The 27,155-nt window shown below is 35.0% G+C and overlaps 1 protein-coding gene, 1 long non-coding RNA gene and 1 pseudogene across 2 annotated transcripts; all 3 read right to left on the reverse strand.

The window, feature by feature from the left end:
- Nucleotides 1-3,464: 3,464 nt before the first annotated feature.
- On the reverse strand, nt 3,465-5,203 carry LOC112017552 (probable carboxylesterase 2; annotated as a pseudogene).
- A 1,214-nt stretch (nt 5,204-6,417) lies between these two features.
- On the reverse strand, nt 6,418-7,773 carry LOC112017581 (probable carboxylesterase 2). The gene has a single exon (XM_024050042.2). It carries the CDS (start codon nt 7,614-7,616, stop codon nt 6,654-6,656), a length of 963 nt encoding a protein of 320 aa, XP_023905810.1. The 5' UTR covers nt 7,617-7,773; the 3' UTR covers nt 6,418-6,653.
- Nucleotides 7,774-19,659: 11,886 nt separating this feature from the next.
- Nucleotides 19,660-24,517, reverse strand: LOC136068857 (uncharacterized). Its single transcript, XR_010630165.1, has 2 exons — nt 23,737-24,517; nt 19,660-20,224 (listed from the first exon to the last, which is right to left on the reverse strand). It is a non-coding gene; the product is annotated as an uncharacterized LOC136068857 (long non-coding RNA).
- Between the last annotated feature and the right edge of the window lie 2,638 nt (nt 24,518-27,155).

Raw genomic sequence — 27,155 nt, forward strand, 5'->3', positions numbered from 1 at the left:
TGAAGTGCGCGGGGCCCAAAGGAACCCAACTATGACAATAGCATTGCTGAAATAGGGGGAAAAAATTTTGCAGCAATGCCATTGCCGAAAATTTGGGGGGGGGGGAATGGTTGCCGAAATCTGGGGAGGAATTAAAAAAAATAATGTGCTATGTCCACAATATTTTTACAATATTTTCACAATAAATAAAGTCGGTTTGACTGTTATTTAAAAGGTCCAAGAGGGTATGTATATTGGACCCTTTGAGGCAATTATAAATTCTAGGAGGCAATTCTGATTGGTCTATAAAAATGGATTTCAATGCTATTTCTGTTGAATTTTATTTAGTTTAGCCAATCTATCATGACAAGTAAAAAAGGGTAAAGTAAATTTTTGTTGATTATTTTCTAAATGTAATTTTTCTTCTTCTGCATGTAAAAAAGGAATAAATAACTCAATCAAATTACGTGAGGCTTCATGAAGTGCTTCTTTAGGAGTTAAACTTCCATTTGTCCAAGGAATCCCTTAGATATGATGCAAACTGGATCTTTTTCTATCGTTGATCAAAGATTTCTCTATGAACAATACAAATCAGAGTTTGAAGAAGAAGGGGAACGAGAAGGAGCCCTCGACCCGCAACAGATAGAGGAGGGTTTATTCAATCACATAGTTTAGGCTCCTAGAATATGGCGCCCTTAGAGTTTTCTATTTGATTGTATCGAAAAGCCCAATGAATTGGGATTTCCCTATTGGGCTAGGTCATTTCAGGGCAAGCGGATCATTTATGATGAAGAGGATGAGCTTCAAGAGAATGATTCAGAGTTCTTGCAGAGTGAAACCGTGCAGTACCAGACAAGAGATAGATCTTCCAAAGAACAAGGCTTTTTTCTAATAAGCCAATTCATTTGGGACCCTGCGGATCCACTTTTTTTCCTATTCAAAGATCCACCCTTTGTCTCTGTGTTTTCACATCGAGAATTCTTTGCAGATGAAGAGATGCCAAAAGGGCTTCTTACTTACCAAACAGACCTTCCTACATCTATATATAAACGCTGGTTTATTAAGAATACGCAAGAAAAGCACTTCAAATTGTTGATTTATCGCCAGAGATGGCTTAGAACCAATAGTTCATTATCTAATGGATTTTTCCGTTCTAATACTCCATCCAAGAGTTATCAATATTTATCAAATTTGTTCCTATCTAACGGAAAACTTCATTTATTCTGGTATGGATGGCAGGCAGGTCTATATTTCTTGGTTTCAAGAGAGAGAGAGAGAGAGAGAGAGAGAGAGAGAGAGAGAGAGAGAGCATTCTATAATTGATGAAATAGAAAAAGTAAAACACAAATAATGAGACAAATAATCTTTACCACCGACAATTGATGATAGGCCCAATTGTTTGAGTGGTGGAAAATGAAATAAGAACTATTTTGTAAAATATTTATTTAGCGCGGATCATGGATAGAATCATCCTTCTTCTACTTTTTTGAAGCCCTTTTCCTTAATTTCAAGTCACTTCAGGTAAGGTAACAGGAAATTCTAAAGATACAAGAATATAAAGGTATGTTTGGTATGTATATTTAAATAACATATTTTAATTTTTTTTTTATTATGTGAAAATACATGTAATATTTTTTAAAAACTAAAAACATATGTTTAAGTTTATGTACCAAACAGGCCTTAAAAATTGGACAAGTCTCATTCCAAATTGTATATATTTTATGTTAGTTATTGTAAGCACTCAACAACGAAAGCAATACAAAATCATACCATACATGTACCATATTTCTTGCTTGTAAAGCAGCCAACAAGGCAACAGCAACCCAAGCAAAACAACAATTCAACTTATTTAAAAAAAAAAAAAAAAAAAACAACAACAATTTAGAAGCAAAACAAATTCAAGCAAAAGCATAAGACATGTTTCACTGAAAGTTTCTAGCTTTAATTTTTTTTTTAATTTAAAAAAAAATTAAAAGAAAAACAAATCAAAATGGTTGCTTTGGCTTCTCAACTGGGAAACGAGCTGCCCAACCTCTTCCCCCAAAAACAACCCCTATTAGAGTTTGTCCTTTTGTTTTTAGGAATTTTACACTAAATTATATTTTCTTGAGTCATTTTATTGATTTATGTTAAATTGGAAAGAAAAAAAAAATAAGAATGATATAAAGAGCAACGGAAAAATAAAAGTAAAAGAATTATCGTGATTCTTCCTAACAATTACTTACATGATTACATCAATAATTGAAAAACCATTAATGAGTACCTCTACTATTTAGAATTGTGTATTAAAAATAACTCAAAATCATGGATTTCAATGATATTATGAAATCATGATTTACTTATTTATGATAATACGAATTGTGGGGTCAGAGAATCCGGTAACCCCAGCCCACTTTGTACCAAGCCCAAGGCCCTTGCTGAGGAGGAAGGAACGCCCGAGAATGAAGTTTGAAAGTCCAAATTGCCTAGGAACCTTGCTGAGGACGACCCTGTCCTCAGCCAACCAAGACCATGGGTGGAGGAAGTAACAAGTCACCAAAAGCAGCCCTCTAGGGCATCTAAGGAGAAAGACCAAGCACAATGTGTCAGTCGTGGAAGCATGGTGGAGGAGCAAGTCCAAGATGAACTGTCACCTCTACATTAAATGCCCACAACTAACGTTCTGGCTGCATTGATGAGGAAATGACCCCTGAACAGCGCATCCTTGGTTGCTGCAGCCCACAGAGAGAATGGGAAGGTGGCTGATGGGACTGGTTATCAGAAAGAAGCATGGATGATCAACAAGTGAAGGAAAGGGATCATTGGAAGAGGACTATATAAGGAGAAGAAGCAGATAAAAGAGGGGGGATTGGGAGAAAAGGACTATGACCAAGCTCCTCGGACCGGGCCAAGGACAAACCTTTAAGGATAATTTCCATTCGTCTATGTCGAATGGTGGCGAACACTGCATTGGGCGTTGTCTGCTTGCTAAGGCCTAGTTCTTGATCCCGCTCTCTACAAATTCATTGTATTGGGCTAGCTGGGCTTGAGTCCACTTACTCAACAGTAGAAGTGTTCAAACCCAGTCCCTACACAAATGTATTAATATATTCTAAAAATTTACATGCACTCAAACAGCTTAAAAGTTTCAAATAATTATGAAATAAAAATAATTTGCCAAATTTTTTATAAATAATTTTTTTGGTCATTAGAAATTCGTAATATTTTTAAATATAAGTAAATAATTCCGATATATACATGCATGAGTGCGTGGATTCACCTCTATGTTAATTAATTTTGAAAATGACATCCCCAAATTGTGCTTAAAAAGAACTTTGGTGTATATAATTTTTTGTTTTTTTTTTTGGCCCACCTCTATGTTAATTAATTTTGAAAATGACATCCCCTAATTGTGCTTAACAAGAACTTTGGTACATATAATAGGCTTTGTTGGCCCCAAATGCCTCGGTCTCACTTTTTGAAAAGAAAAATAATAGTAATACATATGTGATAATAAATAAATTAAAAAAAAAAAATGATGACAAAGCTTTTAACTGAAGAAAGCCCAATAGAAACAAGGATGTTATATTTTCCACAATTGCAAGAGCCCACAATCAAATCAAATCAATGGAGGCATATCCCTATTGAAGAAATCAGCCTAGTGTTTGGTCAAATCCCTAGCTTTCTCACACTTCAAATCATACAAATGAAACCCATGATCCTCCCCCTTATGTTTCTTCAATCTCCACAATAGTTATCCATCCACTCTTACTCAATGCCTCATAAAAATGGCACCATCTATATTAGCCACACATACCAAAACCCTCCTACACCCCCCAATTGGGCCAAGCTAGGTGCACCCTTTGCCACCGGATTAACCTGCAGGTCATCATTATCCGGTTGGTTCGGGCACACAAATGGCCATAACCGATTCCTGCTTGGATCTTGGGCCCCCAACCCAATATAGTATGAATCCTGTACCAAAGAAACACCAAAAAGGCCCATCTTAAGCCCAAAGTGGGCTTGGGCCTCTCCATCCTTCATAGCCAGATTATAAGCAATAGCACTAGAACTTTCTCCAGCCAAGAACACTCTCTCAAAATCCACATGCTCATAATTCAACCATACCTCAGGCCTATTATAGTTACAATGGCACTCAACCCATCGTAGAATAGCCCAAGAATCCTTGTATGTAGCTGGAATTGGGTTTTCAAGGGCTTTCCTATAATTCACTGAGATTGAAACAACGTTAGCTTTGGATACAAGAGTGTTTATGCAGTTTATAGTGCTTGGAAGTGAATGGAAAAGAGGCACCACCATTGAAGTAGACAAGTAGAGGAAGCTTTTGGTTTGGATTGGTGAGTTTTGTAGGGACGTAAAGTTGAGTGGAAATAAAGATGATGGATTTGGATAGGATTGTAATGTCCTTCTTGCTTTTACTTTTCCAAGATTAAAAAGATCCGAACTGTCAATATCTTGCTCGCCTTTACCTTCCAACTTTCATTTAATGATTTAATCTTTTCCATTACATTTTTCACAATCCATTGAGGTGTGAAATTGTTAATATGGACAATAAAGTGACGTCTTTTTTACCTATATTAAGTTTGCACCCAAATTTATACTTAATTTCACAATTTGTGAAGGTGTCATTTTCAAGTTGTCATCTTGTGATTAGATTTTAGTACTTACAAATGAGAACACTGCAAATACTTTCTGAAAAGAAAAAAAAATAATAATAAGTACACTAATTACAAAGTAAGACTAAGTATGTTAGAACATTAACAAATATTTTAAGAAATTGTTATTTTGATGTATTAAAAAGTTACTTTATGTATTTTATTATGTCAATTTACAATACACTTTATATCACATTTTTTATTTTAAAATTACAACATATTATTATTATCTAAAATAAACCGCACATCTTTTATATTAAAAGAGTAATACTATTATTACAACTTTTGAATTTGCTCTTGTAGCAAGTTGTGAATGGTGAAATTAGGGCTGTCTACAGGTCGGGCCGGGTCGGTTTTGGACCCAACCCGGACCCGACCCGCCGGCGTCGAGTGGAAGGCGAAGGGACCCGAAACCGACTGCCGGCATCAATCGGTCGAGTCAGTTCGGGTTCTAGTGATTTTCGGGTCGGTTCGGTCGAGTCGCCGGAATCTGCAAATGTCGCCGGAATCTGCAAAAACTTCACCGGAACTACAAAAATTTTGCCAGAATCTGCAAAAACCCACTCCATTTGCACCAAAAATCACCGAGTTCACGAGATCATGATCAGATCTGAACGGAGAACTCGAGATCTCCACCAGATCTGGGCGAAAATCATGAGATCTGCACCAGATCTGGGCAGAGAACTCAAGATCTCCACTCAATCTGGACGGAGATCTTGAGATCTCCACCGGATCTAGGTGAAGAACTCGAGATCTCCACCGGATCTGGGCATAGAAAGGGAGATATCCACTAAAACTGGGCTGATCTGAGAGAGAAAAGGAGGAAAATCTAACAAATCAACCAATTCTTCGATCGGGTCAGTTCCAGCGGGTTACTCGAACCGATGAGGGTCGGGTTTCGTTGGACAAAATCGTCACCGACCGCGGTGGTGCTCGAGTCGGTCGAATTTCGATTCGGATGGCGGCAGGTCGAGCAGTTTCGACAGGTCGAGCAGGTTCTGGACACCCCTAGGTAAAATCGAAGACTCTCATAAATTCATCACTTTTACTCCACAATTCTAATTTGTCATAACAGCAAATTGTGACAAAAATTATAAGCTATTATTTTTTATATTAAAAAATTTACAAACACGATCTTTTTTTTTTCTTTTTTAAGAATAAACGGCAGACAAAAACGAATATGTTAAGCACATCGAACTGCCAAAGAGCGAGGCATAGTGATAGGACATGCGATGTGATAAGACGTGGGATGTGACGTGGGAAAGAGAGAATTGAATAAAAAATAGTTGAGCACATCTTACTGCAGCGAGCTATGCTGCCCAACTATATGCGGCACAACTTGTGCCACAAGCATGGATGTAGGAAAAAGTCCACCATATTTTCAAAACAGGTTTCCTCTCTCCTATTACATATACTAAGTTTATTTGTTGTTTGACACATTTTATGAAAGTGATTTTTTGAATACCGTAGTAATTTGCCAGATTTATTTGATATTTGATAAATTTTATGAAAGTGTGAAAGTGATTTTTTATATTTGGTGTGCTAAATATTAAAATTTTAGTATTTGTCACAGTACTCCTATGAATTTGGGTCTGTCTTAGGACTTAAGTGAGAAGGCTATTTAAATCCAAATTTCTCATCTACGAGAGAAATGGATAATGTCAATTAATTACATGATTATGTCAGTAATCAGCCACATGAAAATTAATAACATCTTAAAGTAAATTGTAAAAATATAGTCTATATTACAAGACTGCCTTCGTCATTGATGAAGGCAAGAGGATTGAAAATTTGAAGCAACTTGTAATTATTTATTGCATGACAATAACTGAAGGACACATTTTGCGATACAATATTAAATGGTGTAGTGAATCATATGTAGACGGAAGTTGGAAACTTTGACAAGCTTAGAATTGAAAGCAAACTGCAGAAAGTCAGCTTTCTCTTTATTTTTCAATTCCCAACTTTGAAATTTAATACTCCATCACACATTGACACACGAGAGAACAGAGACTAGTATCACTGGTTGATGAAGGAGGCCAGGCGTTTAATCAAGATCTTCGCTTTTTGACAATTGGGGTCGAAGATATGAAACACGTGATCTTCCCCTTCAGTCTCGAAGATCTCAGCCGTACCTTTCCACTCACTATTCACCAATTTTTCATAATAAAGCTTACCTCTATCCCTCAGTATATCTTTCTCAGCAACAAGAACTAGTATTTTATGGCAGGCCAGGTTAGCAAAACTTGGTGCACCATCCACAAATGGGTTAATAAGTAAATCATCACAACCTTTATCAGATGGACACACATAGTTCCACCACTTGTCCACCATTGCTTTTCTTACTGGATCTGTGACCTCTAACCCAATTGGCTTTTCACTCCAGAAATAAGGATTAATTGAACCAATCCCATTGACCTTGATGAGATTTAAGTCCGAGTTGGACTTAGCCCTCAAGGCCATGTGGTGTGCAATATTAGCACCAGCACTGTCTCCAACCAAGTAAACTCTCTCAAAGTCAGCTTTGTCTTTGAGCCATGGCTCAAGGCCATCGTTTCCCACAGCTTGAGAATCCACCCACTTGAGCGCATCCCAGCAATCTTCATAGGCTGTTGGAAGTGGGAACTCTGGGGCTATCCTGTAGTTTACAGAGATAACAATGATGTTAGCTTCAGCAACTAGTGCGTTGAGGCTGTTGTGATAGAAGGGATCAGAGGTTGATGATATGCAAAATGCTCCTCCGTGAAAGTAAAGAACTATGGGAAGCTTTTGAGGGTCATTGATTTCTTTGTTGAGACAGTAAAGTCTAGCTGAGACACCGGTTTGTGGTATTATCACTATGTCCTTGGATACAACACCAGTTTGAGGATCTAACCCAGAAGGGGCAACTTGGGTTCCTGCAAGCCTTTCCAAGGTTCCATCTTTGTATACTCTGAGGTAAGGAGGTACCTCAAGAGATACATCTGCGTTGCTTGGATTCATCTGTGTGTTTGTGTGTGTGCACTCGTGTGCTTTGGCTGAGAGATTGTAAGAGGTGAATAGGAATCGGATGTGTTGGACTTGATGTGTTCCTTTATAAAAGGAGGGAACTAGACGTCTAGACGGTTCCAACTTCCAACAACACAAGGGGACAGCTTGGAATACAAATTTGTCACGCTTTTTACTCGTTTCATCCGTCCTAATTTATAACATATTTGTTTAACTCTTCTTAAAATAACTCAAGTTTTAAATAAATAAATAAATAAATCAAACACAAATCTGTCCTATTATTAACATATAAATACTTTTATGGTAGATTATGATTGATTGTTTTTTATTTTAACATATACTTATTATTTTTTCTTCACCACTTAAAAATTGTGATTCTAAAACTATAGAATATATATGTTTGTGTGTGGACAAATTACAACTTATCCACTTGTAGCACAAGAAGATAACTTGGAATACAAATTTGTCACGCTTTTTACTCGTTTCATCCGTCCCAATTTATCACATATTTGTTTAACTCTTCTTAAAATAACTCAAGTTAAAAAAAAAAATGTCAAACACAAATCTTTCCTATTTTAACATATAAATACTTTTATGGTAGATTATGATTGATTGTTTTTTATTTTAACATATACTTATTGTAGGGTTGGTATTTGTGGCCCAAACCCAAGAACAATTAATTTGTAGAGTATGGGTGAAAGAGTTAGGTTAAGTATGGAATTGACAACGGTTAATCATAACCTTCAAACACAAGCCAACATTAATTTTCACGTAGAATTTGATAATCCGAAGAGCTACAATATATGTTTTTCTGATGAACAAAAATCTTAGGGTTACAATCAAGTTTTCTCCGCCTTTTCCTTGTTAGGAGCTTCCTTCCTTTATATAGTCACTCTTTTCCTTATCTCCATTGTCCACGTGTTCCTCATCCATGAGTTTGCTGAAGTACATGTCACGTCAGGCATCTTCTTTTAGCTCTGTGTGAGTGGCGGTAGGTTAGGATGCATTGTTCAAAGGTCTTCTCCACATAAATGCGGCCAGAAAAGTTGCTGCAGTGCATTAAATACGGTGGCAGCAGCTTTCCCCTTAGATATTTCTCCATTCTTATCGTTTCATAGCATACTCAGAGCTTATCTTGATCAGGTGGAGTCCTCGGAAGGTCATTCTGGCCTTTCACACATTCAATTGATCTATGATATCGCGTCAGAGGATTACAACCTCCTCGGATAGGAGATATCCTCTTCGGATTGTGATAATTCTTCCTTTTGAGGGTCCTACTTCCAGCCGAGCCCTGCCTTTTCCATCTTCTTCTTCTCGGTCGAAAAATAGCCCTCCTATGGGCCTTCGGCCCATTACGTTGGGCTGGGCCCTTTTTCCCCCACACTTATTATTTTTTCTTCACCACTTAAAAACTGTGATTCTAAAACTATAGAATGTGTGTGTGTGTGTGTGTGTGTGTGTGTGTGTGTATGTGTGTGGACAAATTACAACTTATCTACTTATAGTTTGACCGAAATTTAGATTGCCTCCCAATGATTTAAAATCTCATGACAAAAGTGTTCGCTAGATCCTTTTTTATCTTACTTGATCTTGCATTTTTATGTTTTTTTGTGTTTTTTGAGGAGAGAGACATAAAAGTAGAGCAAAATTACATATTTAATCATGTTTTTTACAAAGGTACGTTACAGAATTCTAACTGAGCTAACTTCAGGTAAGTAAGTGTCAAATTTTAAACCATATAAGTAGACAACTTAAATTTTAAACAAAACTTAGGTATACTGCTTAAGCCAAAACTTAAGTACGCTACTTAGGTGTTGTTCCTTAAGTCTTTTAAAATTTTACCATGTGAATTTTTTCTTATAAGATCAAAATTATTTTTCAATTAAATAACCACGTGACTAAGTTTTAAAAAAAGAATATAAAAAACAGCACATTATATATATATATATATATAAAATAATAAAATGAATGACATTTCAACATAAAAATAGAATCAGTCAGCATTTTCCTATTAAAAATGGGAAAAAATGACTTGTATTCCGGCGACTTACACGAAAACCAAGTGTTTTTGTCAAGGGAGGAGAGAGGAGACAAATATGTTCTTTTATTACCGACGATTGATGATGGACCCAATCCAATTGTTTGTGTGGTGGAAAATTAAATGAGACTGTTCTGTATAATAGTATTTTTTTTAGCGGGGATCATGCATATATAATCATAGAATCATCCGGGACAGGCAAGCTCACCTCCCGTTCAATACCCTCCTGTTTTCTCCATTTTTTAAATAGATGAAGGACACGTGTAAGTGAAGCAATCCAAAGGCTAAAAAAAAAGCCACAAAGCAACTTTTCTTTCATTCTCTCTCCATTATTCTCTCTTCGTCTCTCGCTCTCTCTCAACTATCTCTAGAACTCCAGAACCGAGCATCAAAGGTGTTTCTCTTTCTCATTAAATTGTGACTTGCTCCTTCCTTCATCTTCTACACAAAGAAAAATGCCCTTTTGTTTGAATCTTATATTCAGTTTTTTGGGCTTCTGGGCATCATTACTTACAATGGAACCCCTTCATCTGTAAGAATTTTTATTTTTTTCATTTTTAGGTGAGTTTAAGCCAAGCTTTTGTATTTTCTTGAAACCCAAAACAACTATAGACTAGGATTTACCTGCTTTGGTGTTCTTGTGGAACCATTTATGATTGAGTGGTGAGGTTTGGGTTCAATTTCCTTTCCCTGATCTTGTTGGAGATCCCATGGAATATTTCATCCAATGTCCCAATTTCGCCCTTTCTTCTCTGGCAAGCGCCGATCTTCTCAAGTAAGGTCTGATCTTGGAGCGTCTGATGCTCAGCTCTGAATAGAGCTAGACGGAGAGAGTAATGGAGATAGTTGATTTTTTCAGTAATTGCTATAGTACTGGAGATTTATGCACTGCTTTGTGGATTTTTACCATCTTTGTGTAGAAGTTGAAGGAAAGAACAATTTACTGAGAAATACTCAATTCTGGAGTTCTAGAGAGAGGAAGACGGAGAGAGAGTAAGTTGCTTTGTGGGTTCTTTTTTAGCGTTTGGATTGCTTCACTTACACATGTCCTTCATCTATTTAAAAAATAGAGAAAACAGGAGAGTATTGAACGGGAGGTGAGCCTGTCCCGAATCATCCTAGGTCTTACTTTTTTTGTAGGACTCGCCTTTATTTTTAAGGCACTTAAGGTTCGGTGGACACGCCTCATCCTAGAATTGTAAATATAGTAAATATAATGAGTCTGTTTGAATTGAACTTATTGTTGTTGAAATTGAAAACTGAACAGTAATGACAGTATGTGAATAGTAAATTGTAAATATAATAAGATTGCACATCTCATTCTTTTTTTCTTTTTTTTTTGAGAATGAATTGTAAATATTATAGGGTAGTTATTATGAGCACTTAGAAACGCACGCAACAAAAAAGAAACGCACGCAACAAAAAAATCATACTATACTAGTATTTTATATATATTTCTTGTAAAGCACTCAATAACAATCCAAGCAAAGCAAATTCAACTTATAAAAAAAGAAAGCAAAAAAAAAAAAAAAAAAAAAAATTCAAGCACGAACGTAAGATGGGTTTCAGTGGAAGTTTCTAAAGGAGATGCCAATATGCCAAAACAAATCGGTTGCTTTGGCTTCTCAACTAGAAGTGGAAACCCCAACTTTCCCCACAAAAACAACTATTAGAGTTTGTCCTTCTGTTTTTAGGAATTTCATGCCAATTTTTATTTTCCTGAGTTATTTTATTGATTTATGTTAAAGAGGAAGAAGCAGATAGAATTATATTACTAAAAATAAAAGAATTGACGTTATTCCATGCGATGATTACTTATATCAACAACAAAAAATAATTAACAGTTACATCTACTATTTAAAATTGTGTATTACAAATAAACCCAAATCACAAAAATGGTTCAAAAAAAGTTAAAATTGTGTATTACTTTAATAGGTAAAGCTCAAAAAAAGTTCAATTAGAATTTGAAATTAGAATATAATTTTATGCTATGTGTCTAAATTTATGTAAGAACTATACTATAATTATCTATTTAAGTTTGTGTCATGTATTCACTTAAGTTTTTTAATTTTGTGTCAAGTGAGTTGTAGGGTCCCAAGTTATAGCCCAAGCCCAAAAGATATGAAATATGAGCCCAACAAGCCCAATACAATGAATTTGTAGAAAGTGGGTGAAAGAGTTAGACTGATAGTGAATTAAGCAACTTCTAATACAGGTTTTAAATGATGAACAAGTATAAAAACACACTTAATATTCAAATAAATTGATGTCCGAAGAGATAAATTAGTGTTTGAAAGGCTAATACAATTCTTAGAACTACAATGACTTTTTCTTTTCTTCTTCTTCTCTTTTCTTTTTTCCCATCCTCCCCCCTCTGTAAGAGGACTTTTACACTTATATAGTTTTCTTCTAGACTATTCTAATCGTCCATTTGTTCTTCATCTAAACGTTCACTTGAATATATGTCCCGTCAGGTATCTTCGTCGGTTCTCCATGAGTGGTGGTAATTGAGACTGCACTGTTTAGGGGTCTTCTCCACATTAATGCGGTCAGAAAAGTTGCTGCAGTGCATTTAATGCAGTGGTAACAACTTTTCCTTTAAATATTTCTTTGTTCTTATCATCTTTATACGTGCTTGAGGTTCATCCTTATCATTAGAATTGTCAGGAAAGTCACTCAAACCTTCCAGGTACTTGCTTGATCGATATGCTTCATATCCGAAGAGGACACACTCTTCAAACTATATTCTTTGATCATTTCCATGCACACTTATCCCACCTGGGATCCTTCTCAATCATTTACTCCTCTTCGGACACACCTCAGTCTTCAAATAGGACCCTAGGCCCAAGACATAAATTTGGACTTTTACCTCCACATGAGTTAATAGTACAAATTACTAAGAATCTAATATTAATGAACTATAAAATTAAAAAAAAAAAAAAAAAAAAAAAAAAAAAAAAAAAAAAAAAAAACCAATCATATATATTCAATAAAAATCACCACACAGCAAAGATCACCACACGTTCTATCTTATTAAAAATTAGAAAAATATATGATAATAAGTAGTATTAAATTTAAGTAAGGATTTTAATACGTGACTAATTACGTTTACTTTTAAAAAAAAATTTGACTAATTATTTATATTTTTATGATAAAAATTGTGTTTAATTTTAAATGTATCTATACGTATGCATGTGTCACATGCTATTTTTTTTTTAATAATTTGAGTAATTATTTATATTTTATAATAAAATTTTTATTTAATTTTAAATGCATCAATGCGTTTGTATGGATTACATACTAGTTTATGATAATATGAACGTATTAATATTTACATGCATTCAATAGCCCTAAAAGCTTCAAATAGTCACAAAATACAAATAATTTGAACTCCAGTTGAATGAAGAGTTAGATGAATTAATAATTATATTTGGTAATTACTCATTAGAAGTTAGTAAAAATTTTAAGTATAAGTAAATAATTCCAATGTATATATGAATGCGTGTATTCACCGCTGTCTCTCTCACACACACACATATATAGGACCCAAATACTCGGTCTCACTTTTTGAAAAGAAAAACAATATTATTATTTGTACATACCACACATGTGATAAGTGATGACAAAGCTTTTCGTGAAGAAAGCCTAACAGAGACAAACAAAAAACAACAAATCTTAAACTTAAAATTGAATAAAAGAAACACTGTAGCACTTATTGTTGTTAAAAGTTGCTAAAAATTGATTGATAATGAAAACACTGTAGCAAAATAATTTTTAAATATATGAATAGTACTGTGAGATCCACTTTTAATATTTTTAATGTGTGAACAGTACATGAACAGTACACGCACAGTACATGCACAATATTTTTTTTCTCACAAAAGTCAATAAATCCGGCTGCTAAAAAAAAAACATACAAAAAACGCAATGCAATTTTGAGTGATTTAAAGTGCTATCCAAACCGGGTCTATATTGAGGGATAGGGGGTGGCTTTTTTATGAGGCTTTGAGTAGGAGTGGGTGGATGGGTGTGGTGGAGATTGAAGAAATAGAAGGGGAGGATCACGGGTTTCATTTGTATGATTTGAAATGTGAGAGAGCTAGGGATTTGATCAAACACTTGGCTGATTTCTTCAATAGGGACATGCCTCCACTGATTTGATTTGATTGTGGGCTCTTGCAGTTGAGGAAAATCACAAAATATAGTGTATGCTAGCTAGTTTGTTAGTTGCTTTTTTGGACCTTGCTTATGGCATGTTGACTTTTGCTTTTTATCTTGGAATAGTCAAAGATGGCTTTCTTCTCAAGGTCATTTCAGTCTTCATCAAGTTTTTATCTTTCTTTTCTTTTCTTTTTTTCTTTTTTTTCCCTAAGTGAAAAAAGATATTAATATTTCTACAAAACGTGCATCGAAAATGTAGTCATGTTTTGCGTGGCAACTACGTTGAAGTCAAATGAAGTGAGATGAGATTGTGTTGGTATTAGATGTTCTAAATTCTAACGTAGAATTCTTCTCAAAAAAAAAAAAAAAAAGGGCAAAATATCATTTTCGTCTCTAAACTATCACAAAAGTTTATTTTTCGTCCCTAAACTTTCAAAAGTTCTATTTTCGTCCCTAAACTATCACAAAAGTTCATTTTTCATCTTTAAACTTTCAAAAGTTCTATTTTCGTCCTAAATTTTCAAAAGTTCTGACGAAGTGCTGACGTGGCTTGACGGAGTGCTGATGTGGGAGGGACGAAAATCAATACGTTTGATAAAGTTTAGGGACGAAAATAGAACTTTTGAAAGTTTAGGGACGAAAAACGAACTTTTGTGATAATTTAGCGACAAAAATAGAACTTTTGAAAGTTTAGGGACGAAAAACGAACTTTTGTGATAGTTTAGGGACGAAAATGATATTTTACCCAAAAAAAAAAATCTAACGTAGAATCAGAATTTTCAACTGCCAGTTGCATAGGAGCAGCGCATATTTGAAGCAGAAAATTGTCCTAGTATCACATATTTTGGAGTGATCACCTCTATCTAAATGGGATCCCAATGAACAGAAGGAGTTGGAGGTGATCCAGGAAGGTGATGAGGGAGAGGTTTAGGGGTCAGCAATGAAAAATTCAAAATGGGTTTGTAGCCTGATGAAAAATTTACGTAGAATTGTGGGTTTTCCTATTGTTAAGCACGAAGATCAATGCTTGACTCTGTTTTGTCTCCTCAAACAAGATTGTGTTGATGTTGTTAGTGTTGGGTCTTCTAAAGGTATTGTGAACTCCAAGCAAAAAGTGCTTAGGGAACTCAAAAGTTTATTTTCTTCTATTAATTATGATGGGGTAGCATCTAAGGGGAGGAATAGAGATTTCTTAGTAGATACGGGGGCAATTACCAGTTTTAAATGAGTTTACGGCTGCTATCTTGGAATGTTAGGGGATTAAATAATCCTCAAAAGCAAGAGATATGTAAAAATCTTCTCAAGGAGTGGAAGTGTAATATAGTTTACTTTCAAAAAACTAAGCTGTCTTCTTTAAACTCTTTTGTTGTTTGAAGCCTTTGGTGTAGTCCATTCCTAGATTGGGTTGTTCTAGATGCAGTCAATACTGTAGGGGGGTGTTACTAGTTTGGAACAAGAGAGTTTTTGAAAAAGTTGACTGTGCTGTTGGTCTGTTTTCTGTTAATGTTTTATTGAAGGGGGTTGTAATGATTTTGTATGGACTTGTTTAGGAGTGTATGGGCCTAATGAGGATAATCAGCGGAGTGCTCTGTAGGAAGAACTTTCAAGGATGCACTCCAGGTGGAATACTGTGTTTTTTTGGGGATTTCAATACCATTCGATATCCGAGTGAGAGATTTGGTTTTGAAGCTTCTAGTCCGGCTATGTTTGCTTTTCCAAACTTCATTGAGGCTAATTACCTTGTGAACTTACCCCTTGAAGGGGCTTCGTTTACTTGGTTTAGAGATTCAGGGATAGATTGCATGTCAAGAATTTATACAACCTTGGCATTAGTGGATTGGGTAAATCACTTTGGAAACGTGTCTCAAAATGTACTCCCTTGTGTAGTTTATGATCATTACCCTCTTTTGGTGGTGGCGAGTAATGTTAATAAAGGTCGAAGTGCCTTTAAGTTCGAGAATATGTGGTTGAAAGAAGAGGGTTTCGTAGAGAGGGTTTGGCAATGGTGGAATGGGTATTGCTTTTCAGGTTCTCCTAGCTTTATTCTGGTTCGTAAATTAAAAGCTCTTAAAGAGGACTTGAAAAAGTGGAATAAGGAGCAATTTGGAAATCTAGCCTTTAGGAAGAAATGTCTTTTATCTGAATTGTTGGGTTTGGATGCTAGGGAGGACTTGTCAGGTCTTCCTTAGGAGGATCAAACTCGTTGTATTCGGATTAAAGGAGAGATTGCACATCTTGCCTCTTTGGAAGAGATTTCTTGGAGACAAAAGTTCCGGATTTTATTTGTGAAGGAGGGGGACAATAATACTCACTTTTTTCATTGGGTTGCAAACTCCCATAGAAGAACTAATCATATTCGAGGTATAGAGGTGGATGGTGTCCTCTATGAGGATGAGGAATAGGTGCGGTCTAAGCTAGTCCATTTTTACCATAGTTTGTACACTAAGTCTGATACTTAGCGCCCTTCTATGGATGGATTAGAGTTTGCTAGCATCGAGAAGGATGAGCGGCTTGAATTAGAGAGGGATTTTTCTGAGGAAGTGGTAAAGGTTCTTCAAGAGATGGAGGGTGATAAAGCCCCAGGTCCCAACAATTTCACTATGGCTTTTTTTCAAAAATGCTGGAATGTAGTGGAAATAAATGTCATGGCCTTCTTTGATCATTTCCATATGAGCTCAGAGCTTGAACGGTCTCTAAATGCTTCTTTCCTATCTCTGATTTCCAAAAAAAAAAAATGCATTGAATATCAAAGATTTTAGGCCTATCAACTTAATGGACAGTGTGTATAAAATTTTGTCCTAGGTTTTAGCTAACAGATTGAGGCAGGTGCTAGATAATCTTATTCGGAGTCACAGAATTATTTTGTTGGTGGCAAATAGATTTTGTATTCAATGCTTATTGCCAATGAATGTTTAGACAGTAGATTGAAGTGTTGTACTCCAGGGGTGGTGTGTAAGTTAGACATTGAGAAAGCTTTTGATCATATGAATTGGGACACTTCGTTTTATCTGTTGGAGAAGATGGGCTTTGGGGATAGATGGAGGAAATAGCTAAAGACTTGTGTATCTACTGTTCGCTTCTCAGTTATGGTTAATGGATCTCCTGCTGGTTACTTTGGTAGCTTTAGAGGTCTCAGACAAGGCGATCATTTGTCTCCCCTTCTCTTTCTTTTGATCGTGGAGGTTTTAAGTCGTATCCTGAAGAAAACTAAGGAAGGTGGTTTCATTCAAGATTTTCATGTGAGTCCTATTAATTCTACTGGAATCCGTATTTCTCACCTTTTATTTGCTGATGATACCATTCTTTTCTGTGATGCCTCTAGAAAGCAAATTCTATCTATTAGGCCGGTTTTGTCTTGTTTTGAAGCTTTTACTAATTTGAAGGTGAATGCAGGGAAAAGTGAAATTGTCCCTATTGGGGAGGTGCATAACATCCAGTCTTTGGCTAATATCCTTCAGTGCAGGGTGGGCAATTTGTCTATGATTTACTTGGGTATGCCATTGGAAACTTTGTACAAAACAGCCTCTATTTGGAATCTGATCCTTGAGAGGATGGAAAGGAAGCTTTCAGACTGGAAGCAGCTTTATTTGTCAAAGGGTGGTAGACTCACCTTGCTAAAGAGTATCCTTTCTACCTTCCGACTTATTACCTTTTCCTTTTTACTATCCCTAAAGCTATGGCGACTAGATTGGAACGCATTCAAAGGAACTTCTTATGGGGCTCATCAGTTAAGTGTTTCAAATATCCATTGGTGGCTTGGAAAAATGTTTGCTTACCACGTGAGTTGGGTGGTTTAGGAATTCGAAAGTTGGCGCCTTTTAATCAGGCCCTATTAGGAAAATGGCTTTAGAAGTATGGCCATGAAACCTCTCATCTATGGCGAAGGGTCCCATGAAATATGGGAAGGGAAAAAGGGGTTGGTGCAATAAAGCTTATAATAGGGCTTATGGTTGTGTGTTATAGCAGAGTATTAGTGAACGGTGGGAAACTTTCGCTAAGCATTTCTCTTTTGTGGTAGGAGATGGTTCTCGTATTCTTTTTTGGCATAATAAGTGCATTCTTTATCCTCAGTTATTATTGTGTTCAGCTAATAAAAAGGCTTATATTTTTGATGTGTTAAGCCCTCCACTGAGTGATAATGACAAAGTGTGGAGTTTAAGATTTCATAGAGAAATCAATGATTGGGAGTTGGCAGCTTCCTACTCCCTTCTTCATTTCATCCAAACTCAAATTACTAGGGGTGGAAGGTATGACAGGCTTTGTTGGGATCTTAATGACAGTGAGAAGTTTGGTACTCGATCTTTTTTATCATAAGATTCGTAATGCAACTCTTTTCACTTTCCCTCGGAAGGGTATTTGGAAAGTTAAAGTTCTTAAAAGGGTGACTTTTTTTTAGAGAAATGATATGTCCACAACATTTTCACAACATTTTTACAACAAATCTTAAGTAACAAGTTGTTACTGGTTGTTATTATTGGAGCAAAGAAGTAATCTTAGTATTAGGTTCAAATTTGAACCAATAACAACTAATCACCTATGATTTGTTGTAAAAATGTTGTAGACGTAGTATCTCTCCTTTTTTTTATGTGGATAGCAACTCATGGTCAGATTTTAACGTTGGATAATCTTATGCTTCATGGTCGCCCTTTGGCGAATCGTTGTTGTTTATGTTGTTGTAATGCAAAATCTGTGAATCACTTGTTACTTTTTTGCCCGATAACTCATTCTTTGTGGATGTATATGCTTCAATTGTTTGGGATCGACTGGGTCATGCCAAATTCTGTTGTGAACTTATTATTTTGTTAGTATCATTGGCTTGGGAAGCATAGTTCTAATATTTGGAATTTGGTTTCAGGCTGTTTAATATGAACTATTTGGACTGAACAAAATTGGCAATCTTTTGAGGATGAGAAAAAAACTGTGGTTCAGTTATTAGAGATTTGTCAGAGGACCCTCTTTGATTGGTCTCGTTGTTGGGGTTTCTCGGATTGTTCTACATTTATGGATTTTATTTCATCTATTAGAATAGATTAGGAGCTGCTTTTATCTTTTTGTTCCTTTTTTCTTTTATTCACTACTGTGAATTCTTTGTGTTTCTCTTACTTTTCTTTTAATTAATAATATTCTCTTCTTATTTATCAAAAAAAAAAAAAATGTCAGACGGTTAGTTTAGAGAAACATCTCATATAACATGAACCATTCTTCCCATCAAACTAACATTTTTTTTAATTAAAAAAAAAAAAAAAAAAAAAAAAAAAACCCTTCACGCCAAAATTTGAAGTATAAATTTAACATTTAATTAGTAGGAATATTTCTTGAGTTCCTAAAATGACAGAGACAATGACTTTAGCTTAATAACAGCTGAAGTCCAGGTTAATTTTTTATTTGGGAGATTAAAGTGTCTCTTAAAGTTCTCTCCATTTTAATTTCATCCACATTGATTCACTGAGTTGTTAATGTTCAAATTGTTTAATAAAATGTACCTCACTGGTCACTATTTTAGAATTATGGAAGCATATAAAAGACCTAGATTTGCGAGATTATAAAATAATTTAGAAGATCAATGGATACAAAACCTATATTTTTAAGCATTGTTGTCCTGGTTTTAAACTCAAGACAGGAAGGTTATGGAGGCAGTGGGAAGTATAAAAACGTTTGGACCTGATTAGCTCTTGGAAAGGGTAAAGGAAAAGGAAAATGTTGAATTGCTTAAGAAATCAGATACCTTGCTTAAGCATTTCTCTACCCTTTTTTTTTTCCACTCCCTTCACCCTTCCTAATATCCAAATAGAGTGTAAACAGCAACATGAGGCACAAAGAGAAAATCAAAACCATCAAGCAAAAAATAACTTAAAAGTTCTTTTACTCATTACCGGTTCAAAGAGACAAGTTATATGACATCATTAAATTAACAAAAAAAGTATAAAAATCTCAAAAATTTAAAACTGTAAAAAAGTACCTGGTAGTTCAAATGGGAGACTTGTGGAGTTGCTGAGACGCAGGTGCACTGAGAGACTGAAGCTTAGCAACAGCATTAGTCTTATCAGGTGGGAATTTCGAGAGAGAAATATTCAAAGAGTAAAGAGCCTCATCAAGCTTGCCAGCAGCCAAGGCTGCACATCCTGCTCTGTAAGCTTCACCCGCCAGTTGGGCATCATATTGAGGCCTTGGACTCAAATCTGAGCTCTTATTCTTTAACACAGAAGACGAAGACGAAGGGGACTCAAGCCTAGCAGTAGCAGGAGCATACTCAAGCTTAGAAGTAGCTGTATCAATCCCTGCCATGAGAGCTTCAGGCATTGCTAGAATAACCTTAACCCCATAAAAAACACTCCACCTGGAGTTTTGTTCTCCAGAACCCATCTTGATGTTTTCTCCTTTATCCATATGACTCAAACAATACCTATACAAAAACCAAAAAAAAAAAACCTTAGGAATAAAATGACCTAGGTGCATTGTTCCACAAATTGTCAGTTTGAATCACAGGTCCCTTGTTGTTTGGTGCAATGAATACCCCATAACCCAGTCCCAAGTTCATTTCACACTCATTCACATATCATGCAATAAATTTTACTAGAAAAATATAATGTTGTAATGTTTACACTAGGAAAATATAATGTTGCAATGTTTACAGACACATATAAAGTCAGAGCCAGCAAGCAGCAAACTAATAAGCACCATGTTTGACAGGTGCGACATCACATTGGATTTTTCATAGATAAATCATGCTTCAAAAAGAAACATTTGACCAAAATTGTATACAGTGTTTGGGTTAGAGGCACTCAAACCAAGTAAATTCAGAAAGGGATTACAATAAAATCATATCAGAAACTTTCAATGAAACAAAATAGCATTTTAGCAGCTAACCACTTGCTTCTTTCTTTAACAGTCAATCCATTAAGTTGACAGTTTATACCATACATTCAACAATCTAACCATTAGTTAACGCTCTATATTAATAATATTTAAAGAAAGAAAAGAGAAAGATAGAAGTTATTATATAGTGTTCCATTAGTAATTAGTAAATGCTCTTATTCTTAAACCAACTAAAAGTCTACACACGTACTAGTGCTAGTGGGTTCAACTTGGAAATCTTTTTATCAATTTATATTTACAATGTTGACTATTGATTTTGATCTAAAAACATGTTTTTTTATTCCTTCTTCTTCTGCATCAAATACTGAATCCACAGAGACATTAGTGGACTCGCATATGAGACAATAGAAAATGGAAGAAGTGGAAGAGATAGAGATAGTAATAGTTGGCACAGGCATATGTGGACTCGCTATTTCTCTTGCTCTTCATAGATACTTAATATTCACTATTCACTACTAGACTTCTTTCTACCATTCCATTAGTTATCGGACATATTGTTATAAATTAATACATAGTGAGCAACCAAAGAAAGAAAAATGAAAAATGTATTTGTGCTGTGTTGTGTTGTGTAGGAAGGGCATTAAAAGTGTGGTATTAGAAAAATCGGAGCAACCTGAGCAGATATCACTATCTGGCCAAATGGTTGGCTTGTTCTTCACCACCCTGGTGTTGTCTCAAACCTAAGGGTAACTACTCTCCCTTTTCAAGGGTAACCTATACTATGACTATTACTAATACTATGCCCTCCCTCCCTTTAATTTAATTTGAGTGCTTCCATGAGAATACTGATTAGCACTTAGTAACTCACTACATCACAGTTGGACCCATATACTATGACTATAATGATCTTATATCATTCACCAATCAACCAAATAATAAAGTTATAGATCTGATCACGCATATCATAGAGATCCTGAGTGGACTCAACCGCTGGATGACTTGCTTTCTAGGCGATTATGACAAAAACACAATTCAGAGTCAACATAATGTTTACATCTTCCTTTTACTGATTTCAATTTACTTTCTTTATCCTTTTTATTACTTGATCCTATCATATATCAAATTCACAAATTAACAAAAGAAAAACAAGTTCAAATCCAAGTTTTTATATATTATGCAGTATAGATTTCCATGTTTTCTGACAGTATTAATATTACTCAAATACAGGGGGCAAGATATGCCTTGCTAATGACAACCAACAAGAAATACCACTGGAGCAAGTGCTTTCAGTTTTGCCATCATTAATGTATGTGCAGATGCAGAGGCCATATCTAAAAAGAATGTTCAGAAATAAATAGATATTCTTATCTTGGCCTGGGTAAATTCTTTAGAAAATGAACCATTTATTTATTGATTTTTAAAGTTGAAATTAAAAGAAAAAAGCATTGTTTCTTTAGAAAGTTACTCAAGACAGATACTTAATACATTTTTTGAAATAATGAGTGGGTTTCATCACTTGATTGCAATCATAATGAAAATGAATCTTTTTTAAGTACAAAAATTCTAGAAGGATGGGACAAGAGAGTCGATTGAAGACTCAAGTCCTATCCTACCCAACTATGTAATATACACAAGTCCTTTGAAAGAGGGAATAAAATCAATGATTAGGAACCTTGTAACAGCCTCTCTGATATGACAAAACTTGACTAGTTGGAGCTTTTCAAAAACTTGATCAAAGCAAACCAGGGAATGTTTTTTTGCAAACCTGAACTAAGTTTTAAGTTACAAAGAGACCAATGTGACAGATTTCTAAAGTGTGTGTGTGTGTGTGTGTGTATTCATTTATATGTGTGTGCTCATCTTTACACACAAGTCAGAGTCCTATAAAGATTCACAAAAACAGCACTAACAATACAGTACTGACTTCATGTTGCACAGTGACCTATTATGGTTAATTATGGTCCTATAGCACTAATAGATCTCATAATTATTGACTTTTAACAGAAAAAAAATGGCTCTTAACTAGCAAAATATGAAAGAAACTCACATGCTCTTAAACTCTGTTGCTCAAGCATACATTTCAAGTTTAAATAATCACAATTTCCCCTCCAGCATACATATCAAGTTTAAATAATCAAACATTTTTGTCTTGACACACAAACAATTGTAGGACCTAGGAAAGTACTTGTCACAAAACCATAAAACAAACATCACCAGCTTATAAAGAAGTCTTGATGGCATCTGCTCACTCATTTTCTATGACTTGAGACATGTTTGGTAGACTGTAATAGGCACTGTAATGTAATAGATATTCCTATAGCATAACTATTCGGTTGTTTAGTTATATTTTTATTACAATGAATAGTTATTTCTTATGAATAGTTATTCTTCAAAATGAGGAATAATTATTTCTTATCAAAAGTATTAAATATTTATTCTTTCACCTTATGTAATAACTTTTTAAAAAAAAAAAATTTTAAAAGCCATTAGTTGTCACATCTTCAAAAGGAAAGAAAATAAATTTTCCTTCTTGTTAATTATTAGCTCTATTTTGAACACCTTAAAATAAGTGTATTTTAGGAAATTTGACTTAAAATTAATTTAATTACACATTCTTTTTATACTTTACTAAATTGTGGATGCATATTCAAGATTCTATTCCTAAATGGTCGCCAAACTAATGAACAGTAATATTTATTACATTCCAATTTAATGTATTTTTTGTAATACTTATTCTTATTCCCATGTAATAATCATTTCAGTGTACCAAATGTACCCTTGAAAATCAAGTACAAAAAAGCCTGAATCACAACTCCCCACTTGCAGACATATTAAGATTAAAATTATCAAACATTTTCCGTTCGGGCATACAAAGAATCATGGGAATCAGTAAAGTACTCGTCACAACACTAACATCACCGACTTATGAAAAAATCTTGCTTGGAAATGGGTGGCATCTGCTCAATCACTTTCTATGACCAAAAAAATTAATCAATAACATTCTAATGTTATGACTTATGATGCAAATCCAAAGACAAGTTAAAAACATTTAATTCCCAAAAAGATGAACTCATGCTAATCACAGGATAAAGCAAAAACCTGTATTATTATCTCCACAACCATATTTAGGTACGATCACCACCAATCTACCTGTCCCATACAAATAAGAGGCATTACCATTTGAATAAAAGATTAGTTTTCCCACACAGCATGACCAAAAAGTAACAAGACTGCAGCACAAAGTAAAAACAATTGCAGTAAAAGTTTCAAACTGTCACAGGGTGAGACTTGGATATATAATCCTCATGGATACCAAAGCTTCAAAAAAGAACACAATCCCAATTTAGAAAGAAGTAAAATCAAGCTAGAAATTATATTTATAACTCTTATGATTGTAGGAGAGAATAATGAAAAAAGGAAGAAAAGAGATCGTATCACATAATCAAACTCACCAAACCATTTGTTTTCTATGTCCCAAAAAAGTCTGCTTACTGTGGATATGTTAGGATAGAGATTTTAACATACACTCAAAACTGTAAAAGTTGCGTAAAAAACAAATTGAAGAACTCTTCTTTACAAGATCAAAACATTCTAAAGAGCTATGATAAGGGAAAGTTTGATGGCAGAAGTAAAGGTGATGCAGGACAACCTAGGCTTCCCACCTAGATTAGTCCCACTGTAGACCTTAGGCTTCCCACTAGAGTTCCAGCAGACACTAGAGTTCACTACAAGCCCACGCTCATCAAGCCCCACATAATGAGCACCAGCCAAAGCCCAGATTACCAAGCCCATGTTCATTTCAAATTGTTGAAAGTCTATTCCAATGAATCATGGTAGTCTCAGAAGCACCAATATTTGATGGACGTCCAAATCCATGGACCTTCATTAATTGGTTAGATGAGATAGATCAATTCTTTGATCAAATATGTCTGCCAGATTCTAATAAAGTTAGGTTTGCTAGGTTGAAATTGAGAAGTAGAGCTAGATACTTTTGGCATAGTATCGAGAATCATTGCAAAGGAAGGAGCAAGCCTGCCATAACTGATTGGAATGAAATGAAACAAATACTTAGAGAGAAATATGTTCCCCAATCCTATCAAGAGAATTATCAACCTCAATCCTCTCATGGAAATTTTCTACATCACAGAGACAATATTCAGCAAGAAAACACCTCATCCATCTATCAAGACTTCACTGCCATAGCTCAAGACTTAAGAAAAATAATAAAGGTTTTGCTAGACTCTTCTACTCAGAAAAATGAAGTTCAGGTTCCACCAAAGACTAATGTTGAAATAGAGGTACAAGTGCCAATAGATGATGTTTCAACATTCATGCAGCAAGAAGAACCTATTATAGAGTCTACATAAGAAGAGAAATTTCAACAAGTGAGCGAAGATTTAGAGGGTGCACTTGATGTGGAAGTTGATTCTGATGAAAGCACTACTGTTAAGCCCTTCATGATCCATGAGGTTGATGAACATCTACAGGCTGATGAAGTCCAAAAGGTTGATACTATGGTTCAAGATAAGATTGTGCTTGTTCAACACATTGATTTTGTGTTTCCAGAGGAGTTCTATGATGTTGTGAAATTGAAGGTCATTCTACTCTTAGTGCTTCCTAGGGTGATTTATAATCTGAAGGAAGTATTAGGCACCAAAGTCTTAATTCTTCATCACTACAAAACTCAAGGTCGAGTTTTCTTAAACCAAGGGAGTATAATGCAAAAGCATAACCAAAAGTTATTTCAATATTTCGTTTTAGATTTTACATAGATAATTTCAAATTGTAACGTAGTTATTTGTTTAGTTTGGATTGGTGTTTGAGTTTGAGTTTGGTTAGGATTAGTTGTTTATCATTATCATTTGTTTAGGATTATCAGATTAGTATTTGAGATTGTTTAGGATTTGTTTAGGAGAGTTTATCCTTATCATTGTGATTTTTGAAAGCAGTATATAAAGCTCCAAATGACTTCCTTTGTATTTTTAGACTATTATTATTATTATTATTGTTATTCACAATATTTGCAGAAATTGCATTCTATTTGTTTGGTGGTGAATCCAAACATCTTAGGTGGGAAGCCTAAGGTCTGTCCTGCATCAACTGGTTTTGGGATAAAGAATTTGTGGCCAAAGTGGGTATATGGTGCGGATTGGTTCTGGCTCTAGTTTGCAGATCTCGTGGGGTAAGAATTTGAGTAATGGCATATCTGGTGGTTGGTTTGTTTTCTACTAATGGGTGTGGGTTTGGGTTGGTTAGATGTGGTTTTGGGTTGCTGAAAGGGGGTGATTGGGTTGGGCTCTGATACCAAGTTGATACAGGACAGCCCAGGCTTCCCACCTAGATTAGTCTCACCATAGACCTTAGGCTTCCCACCTAAGGTGTTTGGATTCACCACCAAACAAACACATTGCAATTTCTGCAAATATTCTAATTAATAATAATAACAGTCTGAAAATATAAAGGAAATCATCTAGAGCTTTATATGCCGCTTCCAGGAATCACAATGATAAGGATAAACTCTCTTAAACAAATCCTAAACAATCTCAAATACTAATCTAATAATTCTAAATAATCTCAAATACTAATCCGATAATCCTAAACAAATGATAATGATAAACAACTAATCTTAACCAAACTCAGATACCAATCCAAACTAAACTAATAACTACATTACAATATGAAATTATCCACAGAAAATCTAAAACAAAATATTGAAATAACTTTTGGTTATGCTCCTACATTAAAAGGCAAGCAACAATAATGGATTGTGCTCTTTTAGAAGAAAATCAAATTGATCTAGAAAAGCTAACTTCACTACAACAAATGCGCCCTTAAAAGAGTGTCCACTGTCAAGGAGCAAAATCTATAAAACAAATTGAACAACAAATAGTATAATATAACGTTCGAGGGAATAGGACAATAAACTACTTACAAGAAAAATGCAAAGAAACATGTGCTACTGGTTTGCATCACCAGCCAGCTTATAAAGAAGCATGTGCTACTCAGTGCCCAACTAATACAACTCGAGAATAACAAAAGCTTGAGGATAACAACTTGGTTCAGATATTGACTGGTCTGCACAGTGCATTCTATGATGAGGAAATCAATCAGCAACAGTCTAAGATAACAAAACCAGTCAGCTCAGTGTTGGTAAGGTTTGGTTTTAGCCTTTTAGGACAAGTTACACTCAAAATATCTTTTTTTGATAAGTAAGTTACACTAAAAACATGTCAAATCAATGGTTTATATCAATAATGTCAAGATCCTAAAGTTTTGTTTCAGTTTTGATTTTTTTTTTTTTTTGAAAAATATAAAAAAGCACTAAAAAGCGCGCTTTGTGCTTTTTGAAAGAGCGCAAAAAAGGGCGCCTAAAGCGCGCTTCTTTGAATGAGCCTAGCTTTTGAGGCAAAAAGCGCTAGAGCCTTGGGGCTTCAAGCTTTGAGCTTAAGCGCGCTTTTAACAACACTGAGTCAGCTAAAAATAAGGGAAAAGAAAGTTTAAGTTAGTTAATACCACAC

This window comes from Quercus suber, unplaced genomic scaffold (genome assembly GCF_002906115.3).
Source record: "Quercus suber isolate HL8 unplaced genomic scaffold, Cork oak 2.0 scaffold_138, whole genome shotgun sequence".
NCBI classification, from domain to species: domain Eukaryota; kingdom Viridiplantae; phylum Streptophyta; class Magnoliopsida; order Fagales; family Fagaceae; genus Quercus; species Quercus suber.

What these genes read in the sequence shown, in the direction of transcription:
- LOC112017581 (XM_024050042.2), bottom strand. Translation starts at nt 7,616, where the DNA reads ATGAATCCAAGCAACGCAGATGTATCTCTTGAGGTACCTCCTTACCTC.